Below are 23,728 nucleotides of genomic sequence, written 5' to 3'. Positions count from 1 at the left end.
GTTATTACTACTGTTTAGTGAATAATTATCCCTTTTTAAATTTATCAGTTGAACAATGAGAAAAGCAAAACAATTTTGTTTCATGTTCTTTCTTTCATTTTAAAAATAATTTCTATAAATCTGTTTCTTGTAAATAAATTAAATATCTCCATTATTTGTACTGTATGAGGGACGCTTAAAAAGTATCATTTATCATAATAAGCCCTAAGATGTTGATTTATAAAATTGAATATGAGAAACAGCGTAAAATATAATTAGGGAATTATTAAGTATTAGGAGTTTCCATACTTTTGACTCGTTCTGTATATTATGTGTATTTTGTTAAACAATATTATTACATAATGTAAATTCATACCACTTTATCAAACTTATATAATATAACGATAACATCCATAACATTATGTAACTATCCTACATAAGTCCTCTTCCTTCTCCTTCTTTAATCCTGTTCATTACTTATTCATTCCTCGTTATATCTTACTTTCTCGATATCTTCATTACAAAAGCCTTGGACCAGTCCCCTCTTCTTAACTTTGCATTCTTCACTTACATACAAGTCACTCCATACTTAGCATTGCCTAATTTCTTCCTTAACTCGGCCTTGACTCCTTTAGTCCAGGCTTTTTACTACATAATAATCTCCTCTTCTAAATGAATGCTTCCTTTGCCATTGCTATCGTTTATTTTATTTCCGTTCCATTCGGTCAGTCCTGTATCACCATAGTCCTCAAATATTTCTTATTTTGTACTTTTTGTATTCTTCCTTCACTTTCTTCTTTACAACTAAATCGTCTTTCTTGTTTACTTCCATTATTTAAGTATCATTCCATACTCTTTCATTCCTACCTCCAGTGCTGTTAACAATATTTGAAGTGGCATTATATGTATCAACTGGATTTACCACAAGTCAGTTAACTAAAAAACAGAAAATAATTCTATTGCAGTACTTGTATAGTATAAATAAATATTATTTTATTTGAATTAAGTTGGTTTATTCATTGTGGGTAGGAAAATTTATGTACAAGTTTAAAATAATGTTTTAAAGGGTTAAAAAACGTATTGGCTACTTACATATTAATGCCACCACAGCTGCTGTTTAGGTTATGTTGACTTCGTGTACTGATAAATCATACGTATATCAAAATAACCAAACTAAATATAACCTATGCTCGCTAACCTCTTACGTATTAACGCCACCACAGCTACAGCTTTATTTAAAAACAAAGTAGTCAATCGGATTTCGGTGGATTAACATTAATTGGATTTCGGTGCTATAATATTAAGGTTATATTATTAATAAGTTGTATATATTATGCATATTTAATGTTAATTATAAGAGGTTAGCGAGCGTAGGTTATATTTAGTTATGTTATTTTGATATATGTATGATTTGTCAGTACACAAAGTCAACATAACCAAAACAACAGCTGTAGCTGCGGTGGCGTTAATACATAAGTACCACATATTGTTTGGATTTTACCGATCGATTCTGCATTGTTTCTGTTGTAAGTTTTTTTTCAATATTTTTCATTTTGGTACTTTGTATCAGTGAGAAGAAGAGATATAGAGATATACTGATTTGTTTCTTTTGTAAATTTTAGAAAGACCAGAGAACGTGACAGCTTTTCTACATCTTGTATTGTCATAGAATAAAATTTCATGTTAATAAGATTATAATAAACAGCTCTTTTTCTTGTTGACTCATGATTCCATTTTTACTTTGAATAAATTCATGAACTTTTGTTTGCATTTGTGCTTCTTTAAAAAAAAAAACCTTAAGTCTTTCCTTACGTGGTCTTTGTTGCTTATTTGAAATTTCGCAGTATCTAGGGAATTGTAACAATGTAGTGTTGGTTATAAAAGAAGCCTGTGAAAATCACTCATCAGTGTTTACAGTCTACAAAACTTAGAAGTTCTATGCTTCAGCCCACCAGGTTGGTCTAGTGGTGAACGCGTCTTCGCAAATCAGCCAATTTCAAAGTCGAGAGTTCCAACGTTCAAATCTTAGTAAAGGCAGTTAGTTACTTTTATATGGGTTTGAATACTAAATCTTGGATACCGGTGTTCATTGGTGGTTGGGTTTCAATTAACATCACATCTGAGAAATGGTTGCTCTGAGACTGTACAAGACTAACATTCACTTACACTCATCCTCTGAAGTAATACTTGACAGTGATTCCTGGAGGCTAAACAAGGAAAAAATTTCACTCTTTCTTTCCAGGATTATTGTACATTTATCTCAAAAATGGTAAAAGGTGATCAAAACGGCATATATTTAGTTTAATAAACTACATTTTGATAAAAAAAAAATGATTATTTTTTTAATTAAGTTATGAAGAAACAGTTTCCCTTATACTTTACATTTTGAATATGAATAAAACTTAATAAAAATTAGAAAGTAAAATGTTATATTAATATGTGCATTCCATAGGGCAATGTATCTCAGTGTACAACATTACACTTGAATGAAATTGAACAAAATTCAGTCATTATTTAATTTAGCATTTATATTTCTTTTTTTTTGGATTTGAAAGACAAAAGATGTCTTATGTTATAGTTATGTATTCAAAAATAACAATTAACCTTATTTAAAAGGATATATTTCAATATATTTTGCTAAAATCTGATCCTATTTTGATAAAATTAGCAGGAACGACCAGGATGGCATTCTCTTTCAAAAACTTAAAACTGGTTCAGATAATGTTTAGCTGTTACAAATTTGATCGTGAACATTGTAAAAATATAAACATATATTCAGGTCGAATTGAACCTCCTCCTTTGAAGTTGGTTAAACAATTTTTAAATAGGTGTTAAACATTTTTTATGGTATAATTTTAAATTCACTATAATCATTTGGTAGTAGAATGCTGTAATAGATATGTATGCCGTATAAAAGTAAATATAAATGCCAGGAATCGGTTAAGCGACTATAAACGTTTGTTTGTGATTTTTTTTAGTTTATTTATGGAAACATGAATGAAAATGTGTAAAGTGGTGTAACTGAGAGATAGATTTCTCCAAATGCATGATTATAGATTGGAATAATTATCAACAGCAAGTGTCTGCAAAAGAGTTTGAGAACTATGAGGAAACCCTGTTAAAGGCAGAATTGGAATTAGTTGTTAATGACAGCCAGATTATGCAGGTCATTTAATTTAACCATTTATACATATATTATATTAAACCGATCCAAGTACAGAATTAATATTAATTCTGTACTTTGTTTGATCAGTTTAATATAATTTGTATACTGCAGAGGAATATGATTCCTGAAAGGATTGATTTAAGGGAAAAAAAAATTATATATATGTATACAAAAGAATGCGTCATGACTGACCAATTCATCCACTCCCAGCAACAACTATTGAAGTTAAATGGATGAAAGATTTGTATACACATTCTTCTTGCAGTGTAAATTCTCACTATGAAAGGATTTTTTGAAATACCAAGTTTGAAGGGTTATAATGGAGTAAGAATGAAATTTACTATTTTTCTTCTTATTTTTTTTAATTTCTCAGTAACAAATGAAAATGTTAAGTTGATATTTTTGGTGGGTGTAATCTTTGTGTCAAAAATGTAATTTCTATTTTTTTTTAAATTCAAAATTGAAAGGGTTAAATGGATTTTGAATTTTTTTTGAAACCCGACTAATTTTTTGAATTTTCTCTGACAAATGAAGATATCAGATTAATTTTTGGCGAGTGTAATTTTCATGTAAATATTTAAAAACTAGTTTCCAGATTTTTTGAAGTTCAAACTTGAAATGGATGAAGGAAGGTAAAAATAAAAAAATTAAACAGTGATGTAAAATTTTTCCCACTTCTGACTGGTATACTAAACGAGATATTCACTAGGTTGAGGCTTGCACTCCTCAGATAAGCATCTAAAAACTCATTTTTTTTTTAAATTTCAATTTCTTAGGGATGTGATGGTGTAGAGTGCAGCGCAGCTGCTCAATCAGCACTGCCACTGTTACTGTATCTGTATTTGTGATGCTACTGGTTGCAACAGTCTCTGGTCACTTCATTAAAAAAGATAAAATTAAAAAGACGATCAGAAACGCCAGTAAACTTATAAATCAGGGGAATCCGTGACCTTGGATGCTAGAATAATGTATATATGTGTTTATGAGTCAACTGATTTGATTTATTTCCACTACTTAATGTATGTACTTGTACATACATTTTCCTATCCACAAGAAATAAACAAACTTTATACCTGGAGAAAAACTCCACTAATCAACAGCAAATAAAATAATCTTTATTTATACTATACAAGTGCTGCAATAGATTTATACTATACAAGTGCTGCAATAGAATTATTTACCCTTTTTTACTTAACTGACTTATGGTAATTCCAGTTGATACCTATATATGCCACTTCAGATATTGTTAACAGCACTGGAGGTAGGAATGAAGATGAATACAAAAAACTTAAGTAATGGAAGTAAACAACAAAGAGGATTTAGTAGTAGAAAAAAGTACAAAGTTTGTTTATTTATTGTGGATAGGAAAATGTATGTACAAGTTGACAGTATCAAAAGAAAATAATGTTTTAAGGGGTAAAATTATATTGTTTGAATTTTACCAATCGATTCTACCTTGTTTCTGTTGTAATGCTATTCTTAATCAAAAAATTTTTTTTTTATTTTTCGTTTTGGTACTGTATCGGTGAGCGGAAGAGATATAGAGATATACTGATTTGTTTCTTTTGTAAATTTTAGAAAGACCAGAGAACTTGGCAGTTTTTCTACATCTTGTTTTTTTTTTTTTTGTCTTCAGTCATTTGACTGGTTTGATGCAGCTCTCCAAGATTCCCTATCTAGTGCTAGTCGTTTCATTTCAGTATACCCTCTACATCCTACATCCCCAACAATTTGTTTTACATACTCCAAACGTGGCCTGCCTACACAATTTTTCCCTTCTACCTGTCCTTCCAATATTAAAGCGACTATTCCAGGATGCCTTAGTATGTGGCCTATAAGTCTGTCTCTTCTTTTAACTATATTTTCCAAATGCTTCTTTCTTCATCTATTTGCCTCAATACCTCTTCATTTGTCACTTTATCCACCCATCTGATTTTTAACATTCTCCTATAGCACCGCATTTCAAAAGCTTCTAATCTTTTCTTCTCAGATACTCCAATTGTCCAAGTTTCACTTCCATATAAAGCGACACTCCAAACATACACTTTCAAAAATCTTTTCCTGACATTTAAATTAATTTTTGATGTAAACAAATTATATTTCTTACTGAAGGCTCGTTTAGCTTGTGCTATTCGGCATTTTATATCACTCCTGCTTCGTCCATCTTTAGTAATTTTACTTCCCAAATAACAAAATTCTTCTACATCTTGTATTGTCATAGAACAAAATTTCATGTTAACATTATTAATAAACAGTTCTTTTTCTTGTTGACTCATGAATCCATTTTTACTTTGAATAAATTCATAAACTTTTGTTTGCATATGTGCTTCTTTAAAAAAAAACCTTATGTCTTTCCTTCTTTGCTGGTTATTTGAAAAATGTTGATTATAAACGTATTAAAAACTTCATTAACGTATTTGCTAGAATTTATTACTGTGTATAAATCTTAAGTTGGAGTTGGAGTAGGCAAAAATGTTTCTTCGTATCTCCCGGGCAGTGACATTAGGATATGTGGTAAAATTAATCAGATATGGCAAGACATAAGTGTTTTTTGAAAGTGATGTATCACTTGCGTATTTTTCAAAAAGTTATGTATGATTATATTAGTTTATTTATTTAAAAGATCGACAACAAAGCAAGTTAAACTGATTAAAGAAGGCTGGATATAAAAAGAAACTTGATGTTTGTGTGGAAGGTGATTTAAAAAAACATTTATTGAATTGAATTTCCATCAGTGACTTTGTTAAAATGGAATGAAATTCAAACGCTTTTTCCAATGAATCATTACGAGCTGTTAAAAGTAGATCATGTATATATACAAGTTAAGTTATATACAATACATGTTCTGAACTTTTACTGTCAAGACTACTTTTTATTGCAGTGTATAGGGATTTGTAACAATGTAATGTTGGTGACAGCAGATTTCTGTGATAATCACTTATTAGTGTTTATAGTCTAGGAAACTTAGAAGGTTTACGCAGTTAATACATTTCAACCCACCAGGTTGATCTAGTGGTGAATGCGTCTTTGCAAATCATCTGATTTCGAAGTTAAGAGTTCCAACATTCAGATTTTGATCCACTAGATCGTGGATGCTGGTGTTCTTTGGTGGTTAGGTTTCAATTAACCATACATCTCAGAAATGGTTACCCTGAGACTGTACAAGACTACACCTCACTTACACTCATACATATCATCCTCTGAAGTAATACTTGGTGATTCTTGGAGGCTAAACAGAGAAAAAAATTCACTCTTTCTATCAAGTATTATTGTACATTTTATCTCAAAAATGGTAAAAGGTGATTGATCAAAACGTCATATATTTAATTTAATAAACTAAATTTGTGATAAAAAAAAAATTGTTTGTTTATTTTCTTAATTAAGAAAATAATTTTTCTGTCAAATAGAAACTGTTTCTTCATAACAGTTTCCCTTATACTTTACATTTTGAATATGAATAAAAATTAGAAAGTAAAATGTTATATTAATATGTACATTCCATAGGGCAATGTATGGCAGTGTGCAACATTACATTTGAATGCAGTTGAACAAAATTCAGTCATTTAATTTAGCATTTATATGTATATTTTTTTTGATTTGAAATTGTGCAAATAGTAAAATATGTCTATGTTATAGTTATGGTGTTCAAAAATAATAACCTTATCTAAAAGGATATATTTCAAAATGTGTTGTATAAACTTGTAAAAGAAATAGCTTGTAATGATATCTACAGGTCGGTGAATTATTGATTATTCCTTAAACATCAAATATTTTTGCTAAAATTTGATATAATTTTGAAAAAATTAGTAGAGACTACCAGGATAGCGTTCTCTTTCAAAAACTAAAAACCGGTTCTGGTAATGTTTAATTGTTTCAAATTTGACCGTGAACATTGCAAAAATATAAACATAAATTCAGGTCAAATTGAAAACCTCCTCCTTTGAAGTTGGTTAAACATTTTTTAACTAGTTGTTGTGTTGGCAGAATTGGCATTTGTTAGAAGTTAATTACAGCCAGATCATGCAGGTTATTAAACTGATTCAAGTACAGAATTAATATTAATTGTATTGTTTGTGTTGAATGTACTATAATTCTGTGTATTGAATAATCATGATAAGCACGTAACATTATACCTGACTTCTGAAAATGTTCCTCTTGGTTACGATAACTTGTATTGTATATTTAAGTTTTAAGAACGTTAAATTATTCCTTGTTTCACTATAATTTTTTTTTAATACTTTTTTTGTGTCTTTTAAGACATTCTCTAGCTTACAGCATTATAATTATTTATAAAGTTTTTTTACTGGAAGTTGAGGAAATGTTGTGTGATAAGTTTCATTTGTAACTAATTCAATTTTAGTAAGCAGACACTTTTTTCCATATACAGTAAGTAAGTAAAGAAATGATTATGGTTTTATTAGATTATTTTGAAAGTAGAAATATATTTGATATTTCTAATATTTTAACATCAATTATTAATGTCGCTATTATGAATGGAATGGGTATTGATATGATACAAAAATTGATCGATAAAGGTGGAAATGTTAAAAATACTGACATGAGAGGTATTTCACCTTTGTTGCAGTCTGTAATAAGCAAAAGAAGTGTAAGTTTTATAAAATATATTATTGAAATCGGAGCAAATGTGAACGAGATATGCGATGACTATGAAAATACAATCTTATATTTAGCTGTTGATAATTTTTGTGAAGATGATGATGATGATTTAGAAAGGATAAAATTGTTAATAGATTATGGTGCAGATGTAAACTCTCTGAACAGGTTGAATGAAATTCCTATGACAAAATCTTCATCTACAAGTGATGACTTATGGTTTGAACTTATAAAGAGAGGATCTAACATCACTAATTCTGAACATAGTATATTAAGTATTGCTTTAAGCAAGAAAGGTAGAAGTCATGAATTAATTGTTAGAGTTAATTCATGAATTGATTGTCTTGGGTGCAAATGTTAATATATGCAATTCTGGCCATGAGTTCCCATTGCTATTAGCACTGAAAAATAGTTATGATAAAGATATTGTTGTTGAATTGCTTCGTAATAGCACTAGTGTTGATTATCGTGACAAGAATTCAAATCCACTTTTAGTGGCCATGGAATTTAAAAGAAGCAAGGAAATTATTTCAGTCCTTATTGACCATCGCGCGAATGTAAATTTTGTGGTAAATATGAAATAACACCCTTAATGTGCGCAATAAAAAATAATTACAAAATCAATATAATTCATAGATTGATAAGTGAGGGTGCTCAGATTAATACACATGATTATCATGGATTAACACCATTAATGTATGCAATAAAAATAAATGATAAGGAAATTATCAGTAGACTGATTTATTCAGGAGAAAATGTAAATGGAATCGATGAAGAAGGAAGATCTTGTTTATTTTATGCAGTTATGTTTACTAATGTAGAAGAAGTAATCAATTTATTAATCAATAAAGGGGCTGATTTAAACTTAACAAACATGATGATGTGGTTCTGTTTTATATAGAACTTATAAAGAATAATAAGAATTATAGATATACGGCTAAAGTAATTGAAAATTATGATGTATCTTGCCAGAAAATATTTTTAAATTATTTAGTCCGATTAAATATGAACAAAAAGTTTATTTTTGATGTGATTTGTAAGGGTGCTGATGTTAATGCGGTGGACGAACATGGACGAACACCTTTAATTAACGCTATTATTAATAAATGTGATCAAGAAGTCATTATTAAACTTATAGAAAGCGGTGCTGATGTAAATATAACAGATAAAGATGGTGAACTTCCATTGTGGCATGCGGCTGATTCCACTGATTGTAAAGAACTCCTAAAAATTCTTGTTAGGTATGGAGCTAACATTAATATACAAGACAAAGATGGTTATACAATTTTAATGCGTATATTGCGGTCTAATCGTGCACGAGGGAAAGAAGTGGTTCGTAATTTTATTGAATTAGGAGCTGATGTGAATTTAAGCAATAATCATGGTACGACACCTTTAATGGTCTCCATTGGTTCTTTGGATGAGCTTCTAATCCCTGATTTGGAAATTATTAGAATGCTGATTAAACATGGTGCAAATGTAAATGATGCCGATAAAGAAGGTTATAGTCCTTTAATGTATGCGCTATCATCAAATGAAAGTGGTTCTTTGAAAAAGGATCTAAAATTATGTTTGGGAAATATTTCAGGAATGCCGATTAAAAATTGTGCAAATGTAAATGATAACATTTTTCGTTTACTTTTGTATTACGGTGCAGATTTATGCGATGCTCTGGCAAAATTTGGTATCGACAAAGATCCTTTATGTCTTGCTGTAGGTGAAAATAGAAATGATGTTGAAGTAGTGATAGAAGTGTTAAGATATAAGGATGATATCTTTGAAGTCGATAAAAAGGGAAACAAATTTTTAGATGTTGTGTTAGGATATTATAAATACAAAGAACTATTGCTTACTTTGTTCCGTGATCATATTGACATTTTAAAGAAAGATTCCCAAATGATAAATAAAATCGTCGGCAGTGCTATGGATACAGAGTTTATGGATAAACTGATTCATTTATTCGGTATCGATATCAATAATGTAGACAAGGAAGGTAAGACACCATTAATGTATGCCGTTAAAAACACATGCGTATCATTAATTGATACGATGATAGAAAAGGGTGCATATCCTAAATGGTCAGATCATGACTTAAATACGCCTCTTCATTTTGCTGAAGAAGAAGATGATATAAATACATTAATTATATATGGTGATGCAGATATTAATGCTAAAAATACTTCTGGCTTGACTCCATATGAATACGCTTCACATCACTATATATACCCTGAAACTCTTGAAACGTATATTACATATTTACTTTTAATGTCTTTAGAAGAAAATATTAAAGAATCGGAGCAGTATTCTAAACATAATGATTGTAAAATGGAGGTGGATGAAATGAAGCGTACAAATATAATTAATGATTTATCATATTATAAATTTTGCGGTAAATTATCTAAGCATGAGAAAAAACTTGTTGCAGAATCTAAAGAGCTTTTTGATTATAATAAATATAAAATCTCAAAATTTTGTATTTATCACAGTATAATTATAATAAAATTAAACACATATCAAAGGAATATAATGAAGAGAAAATTATTGAAAAATTTAGAAAATTTAATCATCGAAAGTAATTATTCAAGTGAAAATGAAGATCCGTATACTGTAAATAAATCTTTTGTATTGAATAATTGTGATAAGGATGAAACATTATACCTGACTTCTGAAAACGTTTCTCTTGGTAACGATAACTTGTATTGTATTTCCAAGTATTTAAGTTGTAAGAACATGATTAATTTATTCCTTGTTTCACTATAATTTTAGTTTAATACTTTACAGATGTGTTTTAAGACATTCTCTAGCTTACAGCATTATAATTAAGTTTGTAGTTTTTTTTAGCTAAATAATTCTTATTTTTTTGTAACCCATATCAGATTATAATTTTTATGTGGCTAGTTTCAGTGTTTCTTTTTTTTCCTTTCTGTACTTTGAATAATGATGTTGGTTTTGATGAATAGTGTCTGTTGAAAACTAATGCGGTTAGGAGATGATTCTTTCATCCATGAAGAATTGTATATAAGAGTTTGTGTTTCTCTTCTTTCAACTGGCTGGAAATTTTGTGTGATAAGTTTCAACTGTAACTAATTCAATTTTAGTAAGCAGACTGTTTTTTTCAGAGACATTAATAAAAAATGCTCAAAAAGGAAGGCTTCTGTTAGGCTAGAAATACAGAGAATGAGTTTATGCTTTCATAAATTTGTAATCTTTTGAAAAATCTATGTTCCAAACAAACTAGTTTAAATATTACCATCCAATATTACATCATTCACTTTCATAAAGATGATATTAATAGAAGCATGGACTTTTGTGAATATTGTTTAACTTATTACACTGTCACTGAAGATTCTCAGTTACATGGTAAATCGAATGCATTTATTGATCCAGTGAAAATCCTTGTACAATTATCTAAATTAATTTATGTTGAGTTTAATTTTGGTATAGATTACGGAAAAATGAATTTTGAACATCTTTTCTTTGATTGAAGTATACCAGATGACTCATATATTATGATGTGGTTTTTTCCAAACTATTAAATAGATTTTTGTTTGACATTGGCTGCCTCTATGTCTGGTAAAAAGACTGGGCATCTCGATATCTGATCAAAGTATATGTCAACGATGAACAATCGGGTGCTAGTTGCGTCAAAGTGATCGGATATCTTCAAATTTTTTTTTGTTTTCGATTTTCTGACAGGCATGGAATATTTGTGAAATGATATGACCTGAACCGCCTTGAAGTGTCAGAAGAAATCCTCATTTGATTTTCCAAATTAGAATGGTATGAGAAAAAATTGTGTATTTCAGTTATTTAATGCTCCCACTAAAGCATAAGAATGGTGTCATTTTGGGAGATTATGTCCTGAATTTCACTCCATATTCTTGCTCAGTGCTAAGTTACTTGGCACTAATGCTCATATACTTTTCCTCTGTATCACACACATCACCTTAACATTTACACTGTTGTTACCTTTGCGATAAATACATTCGTCCATGAATATTGATGGTTTTTTTATTTTTATGTGGGTACAATCTAATGTACCAACCGTTTTTAAATGATAGTGCATTTGTCACAGCAACTTTGCATTATTCATTTCATGTGTTGTACTGGAAAAATGCATCCAGTTCTGAGTATTTCAATAATAAGACCCATAACATTATTACTTTTACCCACTGGTGATCAATCTACTCCAAAATCCTCTCCCACTCCAATCTAAAATTGAGGGTTTACAGTAATGCATAAAAATATTTCCATGTGATTTCTTGGGTGTAATGCTTTTCCCTGAGTTTTGTCACTAATTGGCATAAATTCTGAAGTTAGAAAACTCAAAACGCATCAGTTGCTGTCATCATAAATTGAAAAAGCAGAGTGTGCCCTGCCGCAGACTCTGAAATAATGGAGTTGTAACTATACTTAAGTAGTTCTATCTTCACTTTATTCACATCAAAAGTAAAGTTATAACTACGTTTCTGAAAAAGAAAGTTTTAACTATAGGGGGTAGTTGTAACTTACTTTTATTTACACCGAAGGTGGGAACAACTTGACAATACCATAGTAGTAGCATCAACTCCTTTTTATTCACTTTATCCATTGTCATACTATTTAGTATGTGTTTGAAAAGTTGTCAATTAGTTTAATATTTTGAAGAATTTAAAAAAAGAGATTAATTAAGAAATTTTGTAAACCACATGAACAATAAAAATGGTTGTAAACGGAACTGTAGAGAGAAAGTCCTGTAAAAAAACAGAACATTATTCTTAACGCTACTGTAGTTTTACATTCATAGCATGTATTCTTCAGGTCTACGGTTAAACGTATCTAACTGAAAACGATCGTTGGTTGTATGAAGAAAATATTTAAAGGAACTCGATTTGCAGGTTTGTTTTAATTGCTACAGAATATATGTTTCTATTATTTTTATATTAAGTTAATGTAAAATTAACATAATTTGTACCAGTTTCCAGCAGGTTCAAGTGTACTTTGTGGTAATAAAAAATTGAGGTGGGGTTCATGGGGGTTAAAAAATTCAACTCTAATAATGGCTTGCTCTCATAAAATCAAAAACCTCTCACACATTCATAGCATCTCTTGATCTCAGTTATCTGCATATTGTAACTGTTAATTTCTTTATGTAAATTTATCCTTTATCAATTGGCTTTAGGGAAAGATTTGCTGTTTTCACATTTAATATTTGATGTGAAAAGTTCTTGTATGACTTCATAACATTTTGTGCTACGTTTACCATTCATTTTTTAATGTCTTAAGGTGTAAAACCCATTAATGAAACAGAGAAAAAAAAGTTGATCACATTAAAATATTAATCGAAGGATGATTTACAGATTTGTTCTTTTATTGCTACTGATCTCAGAAATCCTGTTGTATGTCTTACTCTATATTTTCCTCTTTAGAGGTAGTTCATACCTGTTATCTTTAGAGAACAAGATCTTCCAGAGTAAGGTAATAAACTTGTCCTACTTAAAATATAGTGTACGTGCTTAATAAGAAGTCAAGCATTTTTTACAACTTGTTAACAACACCTATCGGTCCGTCAAATTGATTTTGTGCGATACACAAAGTTTGGTAAATTATTTTGATTTTCAGTTTTTGCATTTTTCCCTAATTCTTTTATAATTCTATCATATCAGCATTATGTACAATCACTTGCGTGTAATAAAAATCAAATTCATGGTTCTTCCCATGATGGTTCCTGTATCAGTGGTAACTTGTAAATTGAAATGTAACTAATAACTAAAAGACATTATGAATTAATGTAAAATTATTTCAGTTACAATAACCGAAAATCTATCTTGTAAAAAGCCACTAAATATGATAAAAAATTGAATATTTTAAACATATTTCATAATTACAGTATGAATTATTCTTAACAGTAATTCATCATTGACGAATTATGTAAATCAAAATAAGGAAATTCACTAATTTTGTAAGAATGTTTATACACTTAGTTGAAACTTTATTATCTATCATTTGATATGTTTTAGGAAAACTGACAGAACTAACTATTTAGGGTAGTATTTTTGTTAATCTGAATTGCCTTGATGTTAAATGCTTGTTTTAAGCAAATAACTGTCATTCTTGGAATTTTGTGTGATCTATATTATTAATAAACGGAGACATGTCTCGAGTACCAATATTCTACATTTAATTAAATATCTTAATTTACTAACCAGTAAGTTTTCTTTTACTGTACAATAATGTATAAAAACAATTTAGAATTATGAATTTAATTAGAAAATAAATCAACTTACTTGTTAATTGGTTAATTAAGATATTTATTTAAATGTGGATTATTGGCATACCTGCAGTTTATTAGTAGTACAGGCAACACAAAGTACTAAGAATATGTAAGTTGTCTGTAAAAAAATAAAAGCCAATGTAATCAGTAATATAATTTTATAGTAACATTCAATTTAGAGATCTAAGTAAGTATACTTCATCATCCTTTGATCCAAACTAATTATGCACGTATATCATAACATGTAATATTAAAAAAAACTAAAGTTTAAACAAATTTTATACGTAACGTAATGAAAGTTTAAAAAAAATTAATATAATAATTTTAATAAAAAAATGATCTTAAGACAAATTAATTTTAAGGTTAATGGATATAATAGGCTTTATAAAGAGTTAAAATTTTTAAATTAAATTAATATTGTACGTAAAGGACGTTCTAAAACTGGAGTAACATTTACAAAGAATTAAATGTTGATAGAAATAAAAATAAAAAAAAAATTTTAACGATAGGCTATTAGAAATGACTTGTTGAAACGGTCCCGAAGAACCCTTTTATTACTCAATTCGACTGAATATGGCACTACAAAAGTTAAAGTAAAAAAAATATTAACGTCAAACAATATGAATTAGAACCCGGCAAATATTTCTTTATTTTATTTAAAAAAAAACCTGTTTCGCTGGTAAATTACAATATTGGTCATTACTAAAGATAGTTTCTAAATTTCAGTTTTCCCGACCCGTTTGCAGTTAATAAAACTGCTGTACAAGACAGAAACATTAATATATTTTCTGTGAGAATGATAAAAAAAATTATATAGAGTACAAATTTGCGTTTGTTTATCATTAAACAATTTAATAATAATCTTTATTGTCGCTGGGGAAAAGTAATTTATTCGATAATTTGAATAGTAAGATAAGATAGTTTAAATACGTGTGTTGTATTTGTGAGGTTATATCTTTTAGTCTTAACGTACGCAGTAATACATTATGGTAGTAATTTTAGGAGGTACGTAAGTTTATCGTAAAGTTTGTCAATATTAATAGTTTTTTCATAAAATTGTATACTGGTTAAGTTGGTTTTTTATTTTGGAATCTTTAAATAATTACTATTAACATGAGGCGATAACGCAATCAATGTATATAAACCACAAAATTGTAAAATATTATAACAATTTTTTTTGTTCCACTTTTAATGTGTAGATGAATAAAAATATTCATCTAATCGTGCAGATCAGATTATCATTGACGGTTTCTTACCATTGTTGCAAAAATGAAGCTTACTTCATTGTTGTGTAATATTTGTTAAGAATGTTTCATTACTACAGTTGTTAGTTTCTTAAGAGAAATTATTGTGATCGGTTGGCTAAATGTGTTAAAAACCACATTTGTAAGCCGGTTCTATTATTTATATCTTTTTTGTAATTGTTTTTTTTACAAAATGAGTTTTTTTTGTCCTACCTGCTAACATTGCTACAACATGTTACTTAGTGACCTGGAGAGGTTCACACTTGATTTAGTGATAAGAGTTAGTGACCTAGAGAGGGTCACACTTTTAATGATTTGGTGATAGAGTTAGTTTGTACAATAAGCTTGTGAATTGTTCGATGCAACATTTAATAATCGTAATCCTATTTCGATGGGTACAGTCTCAAAAACCATCAAATGATTTGAAGAAAGAGGGAGCGCATTAATAACAGGGGAATGCTAAGCAGGCTTAAATCTGCTACAAATAATAACAAATCGTTGAAGTTTTGCAAGAATTTATTGAGAATCATTATTGTTCGACTCAAACAGCAGCACAAGAACATAACATTATTCGGAGTTCACAGATTTGAACACTACAAAGTGAATATTTTAAACCCTTTAAAATTCGTCCAGTGCATTAACTTAATAAAGATGACTATGATGGAAGATTTGATTTCTGCAAAATTATGTTGAACAATATTTGTGCAGATTCTAACGTATTAAACAACATAGTTTTTAGTGATCACACATTTTTGTTAATAGCCTGTAAATCTCCATAATTGTCAGTAATAGGCTGATATTAATCTACACTGTTATTATGAGCCTCATACACAGTATCCAGTCAAAGTAAATGAATGGGCAGCTATTGTTGGTGGATAATTGATAGGATCTACATTTATTGAGAGTTTGCTTCTCCTAAAATATATCGTTACAAACATTCAAAACGTTATTGGCACCGACTTTCTAAATGTTTGATTTCATCAAGACTGTGCCCACTCTCTTTTCCGTTTTCGGTATGTGAAATTTTAAATGCTTTTTTCCAGGAAGATGGATGGGCCGAAGGGGTTGAATAGAATGGCCAATGTGATCACCCAAACTTTTCAGCATTGGATTACTTTATATGCTGGGGGGACGCTTAAAAAGTATCATTTAAGCCCCAAGATGTTGATTTACAAAAATTGAATATGAGAAACAGCATAAAATATAATTTGGGAATCATTGAATAATGCAGTACTTTAATAATAATTAAAGTATTAGGAGTTTCCATACCTTTTGACTCATTCTGTATATTATATGTATTTTGTTAAACAATATTATAACATAATGTAAAATCATACCACTTAATCAAACTTACGTAATATAAAGATTAAAAACATTGTAACCACTTATATCTTAAAAAAAATATATCGCACAACACTAATTTTGTAAAGAGATATATTTACAGAAGGAAACAGATAGAAAAAAAAGAGTAGAAGAAATGGTTTTAATTTATTTTAGGAAAGAAGGAAATTATAAGAATGTGAATAGTGCAAGAATAATGTGAGAGATTCCATTGAGACTTGTCTTTGGACTGATTCACTGGTGATGAAAAACATTGAACCTGTTTACTTTTACTTTAATTGAAGCAGTTACAACTGTTTGATTAATTTTGTGATCAAAACTAATTAAATCGATAGATGTATCAGTTCAATATATGAAACATATTTCACGATCATCATCTGATGTTCTGGCTGGTGACATCCCACCACTGTCTCCATTTATTGCTGTAGCCTTTTACATCCTCCTGCTGTTTCCAATCTATTAACTTAATCATTCTTCTTCCTCACTTTTTTTCTATTTCTACTGACACTTCCTACGTAGTTGTCAAGATTCCACCTCGTTTGACTGTATGACCTAAATGATTTCATTTTTGTTTGTATACTTCCGTCATAAGCCCTCTTTCTACTTTTTCCTCAATCCTGTTCATTACTTACACATTCCTAATTATGTCTTACTTTCTCCATATCTTCATAACAAAAGCCTCAAACCAGTCCCTTCCCCTCTTCTTAACTGTCCATTCTTCACTTACATACAATTCACTCCATACAAAGCATTGCGTAATCCCTTCCTTTAGTCCAGACTTTTACTACATGATAATCTCCTCTTCTAAATGAATGCTTCCTTTTCCATTGCTATCGTACATTTTATTTCTGTTGCATTCAGCCTGTCTTGTATCACCATAGTCCTCAAATATTTCTTTTTTTTTCTATTCTTCCTTTATTTAAGTATCATTCCATATTCTTTCATTCCTACCTCCAGTGCTGTTAACAATATTTGAAGTATTAATCCACTCCGCAACAACTATTGAAATTAAACTATACTATTAACTATACTTAACTATTTAAACTTACAACTATTGAAAAATTTGTATACACATTTTTCTTACAATGTAAATTCATACTAAGAAAGGATTTTTTGAAATACCAAGTTTACAGGGTTATAATGGAGTAACAATGAAATTCACTGTTTTTTTTTTTAATTTCTCAGTAACATATGAAAATGTCAAGTTGATATTTTTGGTGGGTGCAATCTTTATGTCATTATCTAAAATGTAATTTCTAGATTTTTTAAATTCCAAATTGAAAGGGTTAATTGGATTTTGAATTTTTTTTTGGAACCCGACTAATTTATTAATTTTCTCTGTAACAAATGACGATATCAGATTAATTTTTGGCGAGTGTAATTTTCATGTAAATATTTAAAAACTAGTTTCCAGATTTTTTGAAGTTCGACCTTTAAGTGGATGAAGGAAGGTAAAAATAAAAAAAATTGAACAGTGATGTAAAATTTTCCCAATTTCTGACTGGTATACCAAAGGAGATAGATATTCACTAGGTTGAGGTTTGCACTCTTCAGATAAACATCTAAAAAGATTTGCATTTTTTTTTTAATTTCAATTTTTTAGGGATGCGATGGTGTACAGCCCAGCTGCTCAATCAGCAACTGGGCTGTGATGCTACTGGGTTCACCAGCCTCTCTTTACTTCATTAAAAAAGATAAAATTAAAAAGACGATGAGAAATGCAAATAAACTTATAAAATGAGGCGAATCCGTGACTGTCGATGCTAGAATAATATATATTTGTATTTATGAGTTATCTGATTTGATTTAAAGTATTACTTCTTTATATTTACATTACCTATTATCACGTTTAAACATTATACTAACATTTTTTTTTTCAGATTAAAATTGTTCAAATTGGGAAAGTGACCTTAATATCAAAAATAATTATAACAAATTAAATTAAATACTATGTTGTTGTTACCATTATAAAGATACCATTAACGCTATTTATAAGGAAATAGAAAAATGTGTTACGATACCCTTATAAAACAAATAGTTAGTAATGATATCGACAAGGTTGTTGAATTATTGGTGGCGAATGAAACTGAACTTAAATCAAAAATGACTAACTTTAAATCTTATTATTTATTTCATAAAGTAACAAGTAAGGAAATGATTATGGTTTTATTAGATTATTTTGAAAGTAGAAATATATTTGATATTTCTAATATTTTAACATCAATTATTAATGTCGCTATTATGAATGGAATGGGTATTGATATGATACAAAAATTGATCGATAAAGGTGGAAATGTTAAAAATACTGACATGAGAGGTATTTCACCTTTGTTGCAGTCTGTAATAAGCAAAAGAAGTGTAAGTTTTATAAAATATATTATTGAAATCGGAGCAAATGTGAACGAGATATGCGATGACTATGAAAATACAATCTTACATTTAGCTGTTGATAATTTTTGTGAAGATGATGATGATGATTTAGAAAGGATAAAATTGTTAATAGATTATGGTGCAAATGTAAACGCTCTGAACACGTTGAATGAAATTCCTATGGCAAAATCTTCATCCACAACAAGTGATGACTTATGGTTTGAACTTATAAAGAGAGGATCTAACATCACTAATTCTGTACATAGTATATTAAGTATTGCTTTAAGCAAGAAAGGTAGAAGTCTAGAGTTAATTCATAAATTGATTGTCTTGGGTGCAGATGTTAATGTATGCAATATTGACAGAGAGTTGCCATTGCTATTAGCACTAAAAAATAGTTATGATATAGATATTGTTGTTGAATTGCTTCGTAATAGCACTAGTGTTGATTATCGTGACAAGAATTCAAATCCACTTTTAGTGGCCATGGAATTTAAAAGAAGCAAGGAAATTATTTCAGTCCTTATTGACCATGGGGCGAAAGTAGATTTAGCCTGTAAATATACACCTTTGATGTCTGCAATAAAAAATAATTACAAAGTCGATGTAATTCATAGATTGATAAGTGCGGGTGCTCAGATTAATACACATGATTATCATGGATTAACACCATTAATGTATGCAATAAAAATAAATGATAAGGAAATTATCAGTAGACTGATTTATTCAGGAGCAAATGTAAATGGAATCGATGAAGAAGGAAGATCTTGTTTATTTTATGCAGTTATGTTTACTAATGATGAAGAGGTAATCAATTTATTAATAAATAAAGGGGCTGATTTAAGTAAACTTAACAAACATCATGATGAGGTTCTGTTTTCTATAGAACTTATCAAGAATAATAAGAATAATAGATATACGGCTAAAGTAATTGAAAATTATGATGTATCTTGCCAGAAAATATTTTTAAATTATTTAGTCCGATTAAATATGAACAAAAAGTTTATTTTTGATGTGATTTGTAAGGGTGCTGATGTTAATGCGGTGGACGAACATGGACGAACACCTTTAATTAACGCTATTATTAATAAATGTGATCAAGAAGTCATTATTAAACTTATAGAAAGCGGTGCTGATGTAAATATAACAGATAAAGATGGTGAACTTCCATTGTGGCATGCGGCTGATTCCACTGATTGTAAAGAACTCCTAAAAATTCTTGTTAAGTATGGAGCTAACATTAATACACAAGACAAAGATGGTTATACAATTTTAATGCGTATATTGCGGTCTAATCGTGCACGAGGGAAAGAAGTGGTTCGTAATTTTATTGAATTAGGAGCTGATGTGAATTTAAGCAATAATCATGGTACGACACCTTTAATGGTCGCCATTGGTTCTTTGGATGAGCTTCTAATCCCTGATTTGGAAATTATTAGAATGCTGATTAAACATGGTGCAAATGTAAATGATGCCGATAAAGAAGGTTATAGTCCTTTAATGTATGCGCTATCATCAAATGAACCACTTTCTTTGGAAAAGGCACTAGAATTATATTGCGTAAAAATTTCAGGAATACCGATTAATTATATTGCAAATGTACATGGTAACATTTTTTGTTTACTTTTGTATTACGGTGCAGATTTATGCGATGCTCTGGCAAAATTTGGTATCGACAAAGATCCTTTATGTCTTGCTGTAGGTAAAAATAGAAATGTTGAAGTAGTGATAGAAGTGTTAAGATATAAGGATGATATCTTTGAAGTCGATAAAAAGGGAAACAAATTTTTAGATGTTGTGTTAGGATATTATAAATACAAAGAACTATTGCTTACTTTGTTCCGTGATCGTATTGACATTTTAAAGAAAGATTCCCAAATGATAAATAAAATCGTCGGCAGTGCTATGGATGCAGAGTTTATGGATAAACTTATTCATTTATTCGGTATCGATATCAATAATGTAGACAGGGAAGGTAAGACACCATTAATGTATGCCGTTAAAAACACATGCGTATCGTTAATTGATACGATGATAGAAAAGGGTGCATATCCTAAATGGTCAGATCATGACTTAAATACGCCTCTTCATTTTGCTGAAGAAGTAGATGATATAAATACATTAATTATATATGGTGATGCAGATATTAATGCTAAAAATACTTCTGGCTTGACTCCATATGAATACGCTTCACATCACTATATAAACCCTTTTACTCTTGAAACGTATATTAGACATTTAGTTTTAATGTCTTTAGAAGAAAATATTAAAGAATCGGAGCAGTATTCTAAACATAATGATTTCCTTAATGATTGTAAAATGGAGGTGGATGAAATGAAGCGTACAAATATAATTGATGATTTATCATATTATAAATTTTGCGGTAAATTATCTAAGCATGAGAAAAAACTTGTTGCAGAATCTAAAGAGCTTTTTGATTATGATAAATATACAGTGTCAGAATTTATTATTTATCACAGTATAATTATAATGAAATTAAACACATATCAAAGGAATATAATAAAGAGAAAATTATTGAAAAATTTAGAAAATTTAATCATCGAAAGTAATTATTCAAGTGGAAATGAAGATCCGTATACTGTAAATAAATCTTTTGTATTGAATAATCGTGATAAGGATGAAACATTATACCTGACTTCTGAAAACGTTTCTCTTGGTAACGATAACTTGTATTGTATTTCCAAGTATTTAAGTTGTAAGAACATCATTAATTTATTCCTTGTTTCACTATAATTTTAGTTTAATACTTTACAGATGTGTTTTAAGACATTCTCTAGCTTACAGCATTATAATTAAGTTTGTAGTTTTTTTTAGCTAAATAATTCTTATTTTTTTGTAACCCATATCAGATTATAATTTTTATGTGGCTAGTTTCAGTGTTTCTTTTTTTTCCTTTCTGTACTTTGAATAATGATGTTGGTTTTGATGAATAGTGTCTGTTGAAAACTAATGCGGTTAGGAGATGATTCTTTCATCCATGAAGAATTGTATATAAGAGTTTGTGTTTCTCTTCTTTCAACTGGCTGGAAATTTTGTGTGATAAGTTTCAACTGTAACTAATTCAATTTTAGTAAGCAGACTGTTTTTTTCAGAGACATTAATAAAAAATGCTCAAAAAGGAAGGCTTCTGTTAGGCTAGAAATACAGAGAATGAGTTTATGCTTTCATAAATTTGTAATCCTTTGAAAAATCTATGTTCCAAACAAACTAGTTTAAATAATACCATCCAATATTACATCATTCACTTTCATAAAGATGATATTAATAGAAGCATGGACTTTTGTGAATATTGTTTAACTTATTACACTGTCACTGAAGATTCTCAGTTACATGGTAAATCGAATGCATTTATTGATCCAGTGAAAATCCTTGTACAATTATCTAAATTAATATATGTTGAGTTTAATCTTGGTATAGTTTACGGAAAAATGAGTTTTGAACATCTTTTCTTTGATTAAAGTATACCAGATGACTCATATATTATGATGTGGTTTTTTTCAAACTATTAAATGGATTTTTGTTTGACATTGGCTGCCTCTATGTCTGGTAAAAAGACTGGGCAATTCGATATCTGATCAAAGTATATGTCAACGATGAACAATCGGGTGCTAGTTGCGTCAAAGTGATCGGATATCTTCAAATTTTTTTTGTTTTCGATTTTCTGACAGGCATGGAATATTTGTGAAATGATATGACCTGAACCGCCTTGAAGTGTCAGAAGAAATCCTCATTTGATTTTCCAAATTAGAATTGTATGAGAAAAAATTGTGTATTTCAGTCATTTAATGCCCTACTAAAGCATAAGAATGGTGTCATTTTTGGGAGATTATGTCCTGAATTTCACTCCATATTCTTGCTCAGTGCTAAGTTACTTGGCACTAATGCTCATATACTTTTCCTCTGTATCACACACATCACCTTAACATTTACACTGTTGTTACCTTTGCGATAAATACATTCGTCCATGAATATTGATGGTTTTTTTATTTTTATGTGGGTACAATCTAATGTACCAACCGTTTTTAAATGATAGTGCATTTGTCACAGTAACTTTGCATTATTCATTTCATGTGTTGTACTGGAAAAATGCATCCAGTTCTGAGTATTTCAATAATAAGACCCATAACATTATTACTTTTACCCACTGGTGATCAATCTACTCCAAAATCCTCTCCCACTCCAATCTAAAATTGAGGGTTTACAGTAATGCATAAAAATATTTCCATGTGATTTCTTGGGTGTAATGCTTTTCCCTGAGTTTTGTCACTAATTGGCATAAATTCTGAAGTTAGAAAATCAATATCTCAAAACGCATCAGTTGCTTGCATCTATTCTTCCTTTTCTGTAAATTTTTCCCTCTTTCACATGCATGATCATCGCCATGTTGAAGACTACTGACATAGCAGATTGTGCGCTGCCTCAGACTCCAAAATAATGAAGTTGTAACTATACTTAGTAGTTGTATCTTCACTTTATTCACATCAAAATTGAAGTTATAACTACCCCGTATAGTTAAAACGTAGTTAACTACCCCATATAGTTAAAACTTTGTTTTTCAGAAACTTACTTTTATTTACACCAAATGTGTGAATAACTTTAAAATGCCGTAGTAGTAGCATCAACTCCTTTTTATTCACTTTAATCAGTTTAATATTTTGAAGAATTTAAAAAAAGAAATTAATTAAGAAGTTGTGTAACCCACTTGAACAAAAAAAAAAAAAAAAAAATTGGTTGTAAATG

General features: G+C 29.4%; 2 protein-coding genes across 2 annotated transcripts in view; both read left to right on the top strand.

The window, feature by feature from the left end:
- LOC142334030 (uncharacterized) overlaps nt 1–21,859 on the top strand; it is a 44,563-nt gene extending 22,704 nt beyond the window's left edge. Inside the window, exons 3-6 of the mRNA XM_075381697.1 lie at nt 8,334–8,630; nt 8,672–10,507; nt 12,717–12,744; nt 18,594–21,859. Of these exons, the coding sequence (XP_075237812.1) occupies nt 8,334–8,630; nt 8,672–10,507; nt 12,717–12,744; nt 18,594–21,721 (5,289 nt within the window). The 3' untranslated portion in view covers nt 21,722–21,859. The remainder of the gene's footprint in view (nt 1–8,333; nt 8,631–8,671; nt 10,508–12,716; nt 12,745–18,593) is intronic.
- LOC142333773 (uncharacterized) lies at nt 7,352–8,333 on the top strand. The gene has a single exon (XM_075381286.1). It carries the CDS (start codon nt 7,548–7,550, stop codon nt 8,091–8,093), a length of 546 nt encoding a protein of 181 aa, XP_075237401.1. The 5' UTR covers nt 7,352–7,547; the 3' UTR covers nt 8,094–8,333.
- Nucleotides 21,860–23,728: the final 1,869 nt, after the last annotated feature.

This window comes from Lycorma delicatula, chromosome 13 (assembly GCF_047948215.1).
Source record: "Lycorma delicatula isolate Av1 chromosome 13, ASM4794821v1, whole genome shotgun sequence".
NCBI lineage: Eukaryota > Metazoa > Arthropoda > Insecta > Hemiptera > Fulgoridae > Lycorma > Lycorma delicatula.
Note: the sequence above shows the minus strand (reverse complement) of the source record. Positions and strands in the feature narration are given on the sequence as shown.